Below are 13736 nucleotides of genomic sequence, written 5' to 3'. Positions count from 1 at the left end.
CCGCTTATATAGAAAAAAACAATTAACCTCTTTCTTTAGCAGTTAGATAAAAACAGTTAACTTTACTTCAGTTCGAAAGGATTTTTAACTTAAGAGTTATATCAAAAATTATCGATTTCATTCTCACTCACCGATTGTCTCGAATAAATAGCAATTTCTACACAGCCATTGAACAATACATTCGTCGAGTTTATAGAATTGTGCCGATGCCCAATATGATAACACACGATCACAGATCCACTCTCTTTTATAAAAATTTTTGGAAGGAATTGTCGCTACACAGGAGACGGGGCTAAATTGAAACATATTCTATATATTAAAACCATATCAAAACTTAATGATATATATATATATATATATATATATATATATATATATATATATATATATATATATATATATATATATATGTATGTATGTATGTATGTGTATCTAAATATTTACATATACATATTGTTGTGACAGAATTAGTATGAAAGCAAAAAACTGCTTTCAATATTCGTTGGAAATTAACCTAATTATTCACCACAACATTCATTATTAAAAATCAATCAATTCGTCGTAAGACGTAAAACGTGGATTAATAATAATAATCTATAAAAATCATAAAATGAATCGCTGAATGTATTGCGAAGCGCAAATCTCAAGGACAGCTGAACCGATTTCGCTAATTCCTTTTTTAGAATATTCTTTAAAGTACATGATGGTTCTTTCGGAGATATAAATTTAAAAAATTGCCTAAAAGTCTAAAAACAACACTTTTCTATACTCCTATACAAACGATTCGTAATAATTCTTAAAAGTCAATTTGAATTTTAATACCATACCATAAATGTTGATAAAAACCGAGATAATGGAAACATTTGTCATTCTAATAAAAAAAAATGTATAAAAAAATAACATAAATATACTTCTTTTTTTCATTTAAGAATTTCCTCTTGTCAGTACAACTACTTCATGCATCTTCTTCCAGCCAATTCTATCCCAAGCCATATCCTTGACGACGACTACGACATGACACCTAGTGTTTCTTTTATCTGCCCCATGTAGTTATTCCTCGGTCTTCCTCTTCCTCTTTTGCCCTATATTTTTCCTTCTACTATGCTCTTTAAAATAAATATACATTTATCATAAATACATTTAGCGTAAATATTATTTCGTTTCCGAAATGTTATAGCAATACAAGTACTAACAGTGCAGATACGTACCTACAAATAAATAGTATGTACTCTCTTATATTTAATGCCAATCAACAAAAATGATTTGATATTTTTAGATAAAATAATTATATTCGTTATAACGGAGACAAAACAAATTTATATGTACCAATAATGCCGACGTTACTCTGTCAGAAAAACGAACTCAATACCACCTCAATACCTTCTTTGATTAAGATTATGATGCGATGATACGATAAATTTCCGGGCTAGAAAATATGGATATATCATTTAACTTTTTTACATATAAACAATTAGATTTTTATTCGTAATCAAAAAAAATTATACTTATATTATTTTTGTCCCTATACATGACTGTGTTCCTTCCAATAGCGTGTAACCTATGTTTCGCAGTGGGCAGTTAACGGCTAATGTGATGACATATTATGTATTATTAATACTACATTTAGCCACTTATTTAAAACTATACGACAAGTACAAATCAATACATTTATTAATAAATTCAAATTCAATCAATTATATTACAGTAAACCAAAAGATTAGCCGGAAAACTTAAGTTAAATATCATGAATTTCGAGAAATCCCTTCTTAGAACTGAATCTCTACTTTGAATTCCTTATGAGTTTATAATATAAGGAAGCAGTTTCAAACTGTTGATCTGTTAGTTTCTTTTTTTACTTTTACAAAATAAATTGTTAATAATACCCTCTTTTTTGACGTGTAACCCTAACATAGAATGGACCATCCGTTCTTTCTCGTGGATATCGTAAGAAGCGACTAACGAAACTAAATAACTGAGCAATGGGCAGCAGCGTCTCTCTTAAAACGCCACTAAATTCTAACTACGGTTGCAAAACTCTAGCAAAACTCCCCTTATGGGGAAGGCCTTTTACAGCAGTAGACAGATAATGGCTAATATAATAATAAATAATAACAGTATTGGTATTTAAATAAGAAAAAATATTTTCATAGAATATCTCATGAGGCACCCAGAACATCCACTTTATTCTTTACTTTTAATATAAATGTTCCAATAGTACAAAATTTAAAGAAATTTATGTAATAGCGATTGAAATAGTATAAAATGGTTTATATTGTTACATTTAACTAACAGTCCACTAGTACATTTAGTTGGTAACGGTTCACCCCAAGCATCGCAGAATGTACTCAAAGGTCATAAAAGAAAAATATTCCCATATATTTTGTGCAATAATATAAAATAAATTATAATTTCATAAATTTGCTACTACTTTTATGTTTTTTTTTTTTATTTACAAAGTTCATATTAATGTATATTGCAAAATTAATATTATAATACTTAATGTAATTTTATCAATTTAGTAACAATCCGTTTATATTTTTTACAGTTTTTATTATTCATTTGCTTCGTGGGCTTCAGTCAAGCAGTTGTGATAGATCCTAGTCAAAGTTATAAGGACAGGCAAGAAAATTTGAAAACATGGCAGTACATCAATGTGTATCACCATCCAACTTCAAAGTACATTCATAAATACGATAATTATGTAAGTATATAAATAAATTAATGTAATTTTTATTTAAATAAGTTTATATTCACAATTTTTTGCACTTTTAAATAATTCTTTTTAAGTTTTAACGAATTCGAAAAGTTATTTTCTAAGTTCGGAGCACGAGAGAAAAAGTTTTTAGGTGTATTGTGATATAATCATAAAAAAATGCTTGTTTATTTTTTTAAATAACTGTACATAATAATTCTAATATTATTTAACTTATAAGCAAATTCACGTTATTTTGAAGTCGTAATAGTCGACTAAGGGAGGGCGAGAGATGGGCAACAGCGTCCCTCTTAAAACATCTCTAAAAGCCTAATTGCGGTTGCCAACCGGCCTGCCAAGCGTGGCAACTACTAGCAAAACTCCCCTTATGGGGAAGGCTTATGTTCAGCAATGCTCATTTAACGGCTGGAATAATAATAAAATAATAAAAAATACTTACTGTTGTTAGTATGTTTTTGGGATAAAATTTAATTTTAAACACTATTTTCAGGTTTACCCAAAATACGATTTCGAATATGCAGTATCGGATAAAAAGACTGGTGATCATAAACACCATCATGAGACACGGGATGGTGATCGAGTGCGCGGTGAATACAGCCTGATCGAGCCTGACGGTTCTCTGCGCAAAGTACAATATGATGCTGATGATCACAATGGGTACGTATAAAATAAATTAATAACTATTTATCTAAATACGACGTACACGTATTTACCAAATTTCATTCAAATTGAGCATTTAAGTTTGATAGAGTATTGAATATTCGGACATTTTTACAGACTATCATGTCAATAAGATTTTTTTTAACTACTAATAAAATAAAATAAAGTATTTTTACAGACTTCAAAAAGAGGATATTCACAATTATATTGTGAATCAGTATTAGAAATATCTTATGTTGTAGGTTCGAATATATTCTACAAATATACCAAGTTTCATTCAAATCCATTCAATAATTTTTGCATGTAAGAATAACAAATATCCATTCGTCCATGCATTGTTACAAACATTCGCATTTATAATATATAGGATATATTAAAACTTTACCGACAATTCTCAAGCGATTTTAATATTTCTATTTTTAATTGAAAGAGTTCATTTCTACTTTCATATTTGTTCTATAATAATTTATATTTATTAAACAAAATCTTTAGTTGTTATATTTGGTCTTTACCTTTCCTGATAACGATTTTATATAAATTGTCTACAAGTATCTCCCATACTAAAGAAAAATAAATTTCCTTTAAATTGCCATTTCCTTTTCGCCTGCTCTTTGAATTTATAAAGTATAAATATGTGACAACATGACGGTAATACGTTATAAGTGTCCCAGGCTATACCACGTCAGATTGCGGTCTAAAATATATTTATTTATATATTTAACATAAACAATATGATTTACAGTTTCAATGCGGTTGTAAGTAAAACTTACAACAAACATGGTGACCATGCTTATTCGATTTTTGGTCATACAAGAGAATTTGGACATGGTGTTAAGATAAGCCACTATTTTCCTGGGAAAGACTATTATTACCAAGACGTTGTTCAAAAACATGAAACAGAACCGAAACCGGTAAAAGAAGAAATATTAGAACCTAAAAAAGTTGAAGAAATAAATGTTACACCTAGTTCTGAAGCTCCAATTCCTGAACAGGATTTATCTTCTAAAACAGTAAAACCTGAAACAAATCAAGCTGAAGTTGAACCGGCAATTATAAAAATGGAACCAGTAGAAAATGTGCCAATTAAAATAATTCCAACAGCGGTATCAATGATTATGCAAAATAATGCAAAAATAGGCACAGATAATCTTATAATGATGCCTCTAATGAAGGAATCTAATAATACACCAAATAACAATGTTGAAATTAATGAAAATAAAAAAGACAGAGATCAATCATCTTCGGACTCTGAAGTAGCATCATCATATTACCACTCTAAAATTTACTATGTAGGTTTTTAATAGTCAGTTTTTTAAGTAAATCATGTAATGTAAATACTGTTATTTAGTAATAATATTTTAGAAAAGTAAGCCGTTTGCGAGATTTGCAAGACAATTACTATAGACAATTGTTTGACTGAATTTACGAAGTAAAAGAATTATAAAAAAAAAGAAATTGTGTTTTTGTTTCCATTTCAAAATTTAACACCATCTATATCTGCTTATATAAACTTTGACAACTAAATATCATGATACATTATATTTATTTACCTTTCACAAAAAAAGCACATACTGACGTGTTTAAAAATAAGAAACACAGATGGCGACACTAATAGATTTATAACGTATATCATATTTTAAGGGTATGCAGATTTATTATTGTTAATTTAGTAAAAAATACTTTCTGTTATTCTTATCTACAGTTAACAAATAGATAACACCATATGGTGTTAAGTAAATTTTTTATACTATCGGTGTATTAAAGTTCAATAAATAAATAAATATTATATAGATATCCTCGTCATCATCAACAAATATGAACAACCTATTAGCATCCTACCAATTTCCGCTGATCGGTATGGATCTCTCCTTATACTCCTAGATATTGTCATATTATCTATTTTTAATGAGTGAACATGGAATGGCGACCCCGCCTGTGCTATCAGCAAACGCTGACGGGATTCCAATGAGAGATAATAAGTATGAGAATGAAAAAACAGGTCAGTTAGCCCATCGTAACGAATTAGATAAGAATCAACCACGATGGTTTCAAAGGGAAACCGCGTGAGGAACCGACCTGATAAAGTATGTTGCTAGCAATAGAGCTGTTATATCCTTAATACTTACAATCCCTTACTCTTACTGCGACGACCAACCAGCTCGGTATAGGGAAGATAGTTTTTTTATGGATAAGAATGAAATGGTAACTCCGCCTACGCAGGTTAGTACAATTATTTTGTTTAATCCCGCTGTTGTTGGTACTCGTATGTGTGCGACTTTCAATCTTTGAGCATTAATTATTATTATTAGTTCTACAGCCTTTGCTTTTAGTCATCAATTGTTGACCATTATATAGTGTCTGATATAGACGTTCGCATAATAACGCCTAATTCAGTAAAATATTTACCTGCTGCGCTATCAGTATACTATGGCGAGGTACAAGCGAGTGATAAATAGGTGAGATGACAATACTGTCATCTCACACACAGAGTATATATATATTATACTCTGTTGTCCATGATACTGTTTTTGTGTATAGGCTTACCACTTTCCATCAGGTACGCAGTCAACTTGTTTATCATTCTGACTTCTATAAAAAATACTTTCAGCTAGCGCATCACTACGAATTCAACGGGATTTAATCATGATAGTTTCCAGGGAAGTTCACGTGAAGGTCGACCTAATATTTTTTTTTAAATAGATGATAATAAATCTTCTCCTTAGTGTATACACTACTAGACACTAGTGAGCAAAATTATCAAAAAATAACCAGAACGGTTTCCATGGTGAACCGCATGCAAGTCGACCTCAGATTTCTAGCAGTGGGGTTTTCAATCCCCATTACTAACAATTTCTTCTCCCCCAATCTATTTTCTATCTGTTATATAATAATCGCATTTATAGCTATATATACATATGAGTAGAAAATTTATGGAGTGACAAGCCCAAACGGAGAAATAAACTGTTAATTCACCGTTACACCGGTATCCCGATAGCGAACTGTAACTAACTCTCAATATTTAGGGAAACGGTATTCCCTAGAAAAAAAGGACCACAAACGGAGTACTGTAGTGTGGGTCATTCTACATACTACATACTAGATGGATGACCTCAAATGCATTGCATTGTGTCAGTAGATGCAAAATGGCTCAGGACCGTTCTTTATGGCATTATATGTGGGAAACCTATGTTCAGCAATGGACAATTAACAGTTGAAATGATAATGATATTTTGTCATTAAGTATTATTTTATCATTCCATGTATAAAATAATCCTCTTTCAAAATGTATACAATACAATGTTTTTAAATATATTTAGCACTTTTAAACAATTCAGATTTTACTTTACGCCCGTTTATGCAAGACGCTCCATCGTTGCATGAAATATATTTTACGCACAAGTATACACGACATACTTATAATACTTAGTACGTTTTACAATGCTTTACATTTTATAATGACTATTTCATAAAATAATTACACACATGTTTACTTTTCTTTAACCAACACAGATTCTTGACATTATTTTAAAATAACATTGACATTACGTATTCAGAATTTATTGCAGTTACCACTTTTTTAACAGATATTTAAAATATCTATGTAGATATCTTCAGATTCTCGTAAATTTAATTTCTAATTAATTTCTAATTGTTTTGCATATCTGTACGTATAATATATGAGTTTAAACACTGCATTTGTTAAACTTTTCTTATGTTATAGAAATAACATAATTCAAAATAACATTCTTACTAATAATTAATGAATTTAAGTACTTGCATTGATTTCAGTGCTGAGTTTGTTACAATTATGTTTATGCAATAAAGTTATTATTATTAATATCCCTCTACTATTATAAATATAAAAATTTGTGAGGTTGAATAAATGTTTGTTAGTTTTTCACGTAAAAATTACTAAACGGATTTAAATGAAATTTGGTACACACATATATTATACCCTAATTTAAAATACAGGATACTTTATATAAAGATTACTTACCCAAAGCCGCGGGGTAGTAATGAGGGATGGGCAGCAGCATCCTTCTTAGAACATCACCAAAGCCTAAATGCTGATGAAGATATAAATTTGTAAAGAATATATTTTATTTGCGAATAAAAAAATATTGTAGTTAATATAATAACTACGATAGCTCAATTACAGTTTTCGATACGCCAGTAAAATTGTAAAGTCAATGTCTAATTGCATGTAACAAAGACAATATAACTCACTTTTGCCTCTTGCCATTGATAAAAGTCCTTCACGTTTATAAAATAAAATGATTATCAAATTATGGTTTTGATTATTAGTTTCTTATAATTATTACCTATCAGCAGTGCTGCGTATAATAATGAAATGAGACCATACTATATCACTAATTCTTTTTAACATCAAAATATCATAGAATGACATTGTATCTTCTATCAGAGAAGTCATTGGATATTTTACGCTTCTGACAAAAACATGAGCACGATTAATATGGTTTCACAGAAGTTTCCTTCCACGAACGCTCAGACTATGAAATGAGCTCCCTATTAAGGTTTTCTCTAACAACTATAGTATTCAAAAAGTAAGTATTAGGTTTCTTCAGGGTCGATAACGCGCACGTGATACCTCTTAAATTGAAATACATAGATAGACTATATTATTATTCAAACAAACAATGCATTAAGCAAATATATAAATAACTATACTTGTTAACAAAATATGTAACTGAGAGTGTTATGTTCCAATATTTAACGTGACTTATAGACTCCGAAAAAGTGAGATCGAATCTTAATAATACTAAAAATTATATATTCCAATTTAAATATCTGACAAGTCTCTGGTGTCATCACCAGACATCCTGTTAGATCCTAATGTCGTCATCAAGACATCAGTAATAGACTATCCACTGCTGAACATAGGCCTTCCCAAGGTGTTTTGCCAGTAGTTACCAAGTTGCTACGCTTGGAAACTAATATGTTACATTCCAATATGCTCAGCCAAATTTCGGAATGTTAAGTATTACGTTCACCACCATAAAACTGTCGATAAATACCTCTATGTCTATCCCACAATTGATTATACTTAATCATTACTCAGATATATCAAAATCGTCAAGAAAATCGTTTGACGTCGCCTGCTTTTTCCATGAATTAACCAAGAAAAGTAATTCTCACTATATATTTTTTTACTTAATTTAGGATGGCAAACAAGCTGACGGCCACCTAATAGAAAGTGGTAAACGTTGTCTATAGACATGAACAGTACCGTGGACAAAACTGATCATGCTGTGTCACCCATGACACCTTTCATGCGTTACCATTCCACAAGACTAAGGAATTATGCCTCTGCACCCTATAATTTCATTGCCATAGCCAACCCTTCAAACAGAAACACAGCTATGTGAACACAACTGCTTTACGGCAGAAACACGAATGAGACAAAAGTAGCCAAGCAGACAACTTTTGTACAAAGTCTCCCTCTGGTGAAATTAATATATGTATAGATGTAAATACCATATATAAATATATATGGCAACGTATGCATTGCCCAACATCAGTCTTCTTTAAACATTACAATTAATTTACAAAATTACAGTTAACAAACTAAAATATACCTTGACGTGCATTCATGTAACCGTTCTAAATATGGCAGCCGACACGCTAAGGCCGTAATATACATATTTGAATAACTAGGTCTACCTAGATATAATTAATAGGTAAAATAAAACCAGTACGCGACAAGGAACAGCACTTTCGCTACTGGACCCTTCTGTAGATAACTGTTAGCAATGTGCAATAAATTGCGAATGCTCTCATAACCAACGGCCGGCCTACTAATCTATATCACTGTGATTTGAGTTATACTCACTGGGATAATTCTATATCTCGAGTTAGATAACATTAACCGACTTCCTTAAAAAAATATCTGTATAATAAATTATGTACAATCAACTATATTTACACACAAATGATATAATCCTAATTACAAAATATTAAGCCTTGTTCTCCCGATTGGATCGTTGGTAGTGTGTTAGATTGGCAAGACCGTCCAATGAATACTATTCCAGAAAATAACGCAAATGGACACAAGCCTCTAAAAGAGAATTTTTTATTCTATAATTGCATTGATTGTCTACATGTAAAAATGTATGGGATAGTATAAATTCTATTTCAGAATATAGGTTATTAGGACCGTTCATAAATTACGTAAATGTAAAGTTCATGAGAAAACCGAATGAACGGCCATAATATAATTAAGACTTAATAAAAACAACAAAACTTTCTCCATTTTTACTGCTAGACCTATTAATACAATTTACAATTCATCGTATTCCACAAAAATAATTACTTATCCTAATATAAATTGATAATACTTCGAAATTTTTCAATCACTTAATGATTAAATTTAATATCATTTTCATATTTTAATAATATTATAGTCGATAATACTTAATTTGTGCGAATTAATGCATGACGGTCAATAGAAGAGCAATAAATGTCTGAAACGATAAAGATGAACGCGTAATGCAAGTTCCCGTGTGTCGTTCGCGATGTATTGACCAGAAGTTTTATATGTTGCCAATTATCCCATCTGGCAATCAATGTTATGAAGATTACAGCTATCATCTCGTCCTCAGTTCTCGGATTAAACAATTGCAAAAAACTGTAACAATATCAGCCTCTCACTTAATGTCCATTTTATCTACACATTGTAGCCATATTGAGTGTTGCGACACCCGATAAAGTGAGCAGATTGGCAATGCGGCAATTACTGTGATCCGATCGGATATCGTCGGGAATAGACCCCCTCCACACCTCCGCTTATGTTTTGTTTGTTATATAAAAAGAGTGCACTATCACAGCTATACCAGTCGTCAAGGCATTTGTCTCTAAAGCAAAATGTTCTCCAAAGTAAGCAGTGCATTCCAAAACATTAAAAAAATTACGTAACCGAGATAATTTTGCTCGTGTAGCAAACTAAACCATGTTACGGACACAATGGAGCTTGCAGCCTTATAATACATATAATTATGATCATTGCATTTGCATGCACTTGAGTTTTAGAACTGAAATTTGTTTAAGCTGGATCATTATCATTTAAAAAACATATTGTTTTCAGATCGTCCTAACCTGTGCCCTAGTGGCTGTTTGCCACGCCGGTCTCCTGCAGCACGCACCGGCTGTGTCTTCTCAGAACATCGTTCGCCACGACCAGCCAATCCAACATGAGGCTCCCATCCAATACGCTGAGGTCCACTCTGCCCCTATCATCCACGCAGCACCAGCCATTCATGCTGCTGAATTCCACTCTGCACCAATCCATGCTGCTCCCATCCATCTCGCTCAGGCTCATCAGGAGGATCACTATGTTGATGAATATGTACGTATTTGAAGTATAATAGAAAAACAATGTATAAAAGAACCACCATAACGTAACAGTGCAGTACATTTATGGCATCGCGATTCAACGCGAATGGGATCTATTTTGGAAATTAACTATTATAATTTCAATAACTTAAAAGTATATAAATTCATATTGTTTCAAATTATTTATAGTTAAATCAATTTTACGTTTATATGTTCTATTGTTTTATTAACTGTTACTGACTATATTATAGTGTTACTAAAAAAAATTAGGTATACTAAAAAAATATTAGCTAAACTACATACTTATAATACTGATATATTTCACAGCCATTTTCCCTATAAATAGTAATCTAGACTTCTTAGTTACAGAATTTTAATATTATTAACTTACTTCTTCAAACATAAAATTTCAGGCTCATCCCAAATATGGATACTCGTACTCCGTGGAGGACCCTCACACCGGAGACCACAAGTCCCAGCATGAGACTCGCGACGGTGACGTCGTAAAAGGCGAATATTCCCTGCTCCAGCCTGACGGCTCTTTCCGCAAGGTTACCTACACTGCTGATCACCACAACGGGTAAGAAAATAAAATCTAAATAATAAAAAAAAAACATTATACATAGAACACACACTGGTAAACTCAACATAACGGCAAATCAGAATGCAAACGGTGACTTTCATGTATCCGTGACAATTTTCTCTTTCTTGTCACATTTATGAAAATATACATTTTAAGACAGTCTAATATTGGTATTCGTATACCTACAGACTTAATAAGAGTAATAAAATAAAATGCCTCTAACGACTATAATATATTTTACAAACAAATTATTATTATACATTAATACTTTACAACAGCATATTATAACGAATTGTAATTATTTTCAAATATTCTCATAGTTCTTCTTAAACTCTTAATAACAAATAATATTTTCTACTAACGACATCTTAGACAAAAACAAGCATACCAAATGAAAGCCATCAGTTTCAGTATTAAGCAACACTGCAAACGAATGAGATATGCAGTACATCCGTGGTGAATTGTAAAATAGACAAGTCGTAATATCTAACTTCGACATAGCTTAATGTTCGTCATTTTCCAATCGTCATAGAAAAAGGAAGAGCTTCTAAATTCGACTATATGTTTTTTTTTTTGTGCATTATAGTAAAGCGGACAATATTTTCTCCAATTCTGGATCTATTTTGATTGATATATTTGATTTTTAATTAAAAATATTTAGATATTTTAAATCAGTGTTGGTCTGATACTAATTTTGTCAAGTCTAAAGTCAGTTTTTTTCAATATATATTTTTTTAATATTGTTTTTAATACTTGTATTTTGTTGACAGATTCAACGCAATCGTACACAACACACCACCCGTTATCCATCATTAGACATCCACGTGTATGCAATCTGTGATATTAGAATTATGCGTTAGTTTTTATAGTGTGCAATGTTCTCATTTTCTAAATTTGTATGTTAATGTAGTGATTATTATTTTTAATAAACACCATCAATCAATATTGTAATCACGAATGATTCACGACAGTTTTATACAAACTATGTGATTACATTTTATGCATGATTGTAATGAAAACGTGTGGCATATTATGTGTATTTGTAAATAAAATAAATAATTAAAACATGCGATTTTTTTTTAACTTTACCTGCATATTACCATATACATATACATATTTATTAAGTGCCTATATACTTATATATTTGCTATTTTATTTGCAATTATCTAAGCCATTTTGAATATTACGCAATACAATAAGTCGCCTTTACGAACGAAACGAAAAGTCGTATTATAGCCCTTCCATGTGCTAATTAGCTGCATGATTGTAAACCTACTGACCGTGGGAAAAAAATCTCAAACAAGTCAAGTAATTTCTGGAACATTCTCACTGTAACAAGAGAAAGTGTTACAGACAGTATCAAGTACATGAACAGGACATCAAAATCCTAATGGTAGATGTTTAATATTCTACATTTAGTAACCAAGATTGCTCTGATATTGCGACGTGACTGTATAAACAGTTGTAGTTCCTTGTTTAACAAATTCTGCCTTACTATTTAAGATAGCTAATATAAAAGTACGCTTAGTTTATTATAATTAATTTGGAGCACATACATTTAATTGTCATGCAAGTATGTACTCCAAATAAGCCATTTATACTTTTCACATAATAATTAAATACATTGTTCATACAATTATTCAAGGATAGAATTATTTCATCATCGTATTATTATATTTTAAAGCAGCTCTTTATATGTTGCTTAATGTTCTAACAATATATTAAGCACCTAATTAATCTTATTCAACACCAGCCTATATTCATTACTCGGTAACATTTGCTCATTGTATATTTCATCATAGTTTGCCAATTCAGCAACTGCAAATAACTGTATCATTTCATCTTACTACTGCCAATAATCACATGTGTGTATTTATATATGTCTTTGTATTTATTTTACTTTATCAGTTATATTATCTAGAGAAAGGATTTTAATAAAAATTATGAAAATATAGTTATATAAGTTAGGAGAGAATTAGATCATTTTTCGATTTGCCTGTATCCTAATTTGGTAAAGCTTCATATGTATCAGAGATTTTATTAGTCAGTAGATATTGAAATTATTAGAATTCATTAAAGGCACTTCTATAACGGTTTTTATATCATTAGTAAGACACTTTCTAGTAGTGACTTTAAACATTTTTCTCAAAGAAACAAAAGTCGTAAGACGATAACAAATTTAGAACTTTCCATTGTGTCTACTGTACACACTATGCTATCATGGTAGATTCAAAATTTTAACAATTTTAACATGTTTTATTCTGTGGTAAAAGATCTTTTAAATAATATTATCAACCGACTTTAAAAAGAAAGTTGTTCTCAATTCGGTTATATTTCTTTAGTTAGTTACCGCATAACTCCGTCTAGTTCTAGACCGATTTGGAAAATTATTTTGTCTGAAAGGATATGCTTACAAATTGATCCCATAGA

At 30.7% G+C, this 13736-nt stretch overlaps 2 protein-coding genes across 2 annotated transcripts; both read left to right on the top strand.

Annotated features, from left to right (window-relative positions):
• Nucleotides 1–2296: 2296 nt before the first annotated feature.
• On the top strand, nucleotides 2297–4767 carry LOC116413584 (uncharacterized). The gene is made up of 4 exons (XM_031913602.2): nucleotides 2297–2351; nucleotides 2546–2701; nucleotides 3204–3370; nucleotides 4116–4767. Exons 1-4 carry the CDS (start codon nucleotides 2340–2342, stop codon nucleotides 4672–4674), a joined length of 894 nt encoding a protein of 297 aa, XP_031769462.1. The 5' UTR covers nucleotides 2297–2339; the 3' UTR covers nucleotides 4675–4767.
• A 5350-nt stretch (nucleotides 4768–10117) lies between these two features.
• On the top strand, nucleotides 10118–12375 carry LOC116413575 (larval cuticle protein A2B-like). The gene is made up of 4 exons (XM_031913529.2): nucleotides 10118–10267; nucleotides 10476–10736; nucleotides 11137–11303; nucleotides 12077–12375. Exons 1-4 carry the CDS (start codon nucleotides 10256–10258, stop codon nucleotides 12120–12122), a joined length of 486 nt encoding a protein of 161 aa, XP_031769389.2. The 5' UTR covers nucleotides 10118–10255; the 3' UTR covers nucleotides 12123–12375.
• Nucleotides 12376–13736: the final 1361 nt, after the last annotated feature.

This window comes from Galleria mellonella, unplaced genomic scaffold, assembly GCF_026898425.1.
Source record: "Galleria mellonella isolate WM207_F2 unplaced genomic scaffold, CSIRO_AGI_GalMel_v1 utg213, whole genome shotgun sequence".
NCBI lineage: Eukaryota > Metazoa > Arthropoda > Insecta > Lepidoptera > Pyralidae > Galleria > Galleria mellonella.
The sequence above is the reverse complement of the archived record's forward strand: the minus strand, read 5'-3'. Positions and strand labels throughout refer to the sequence as shown.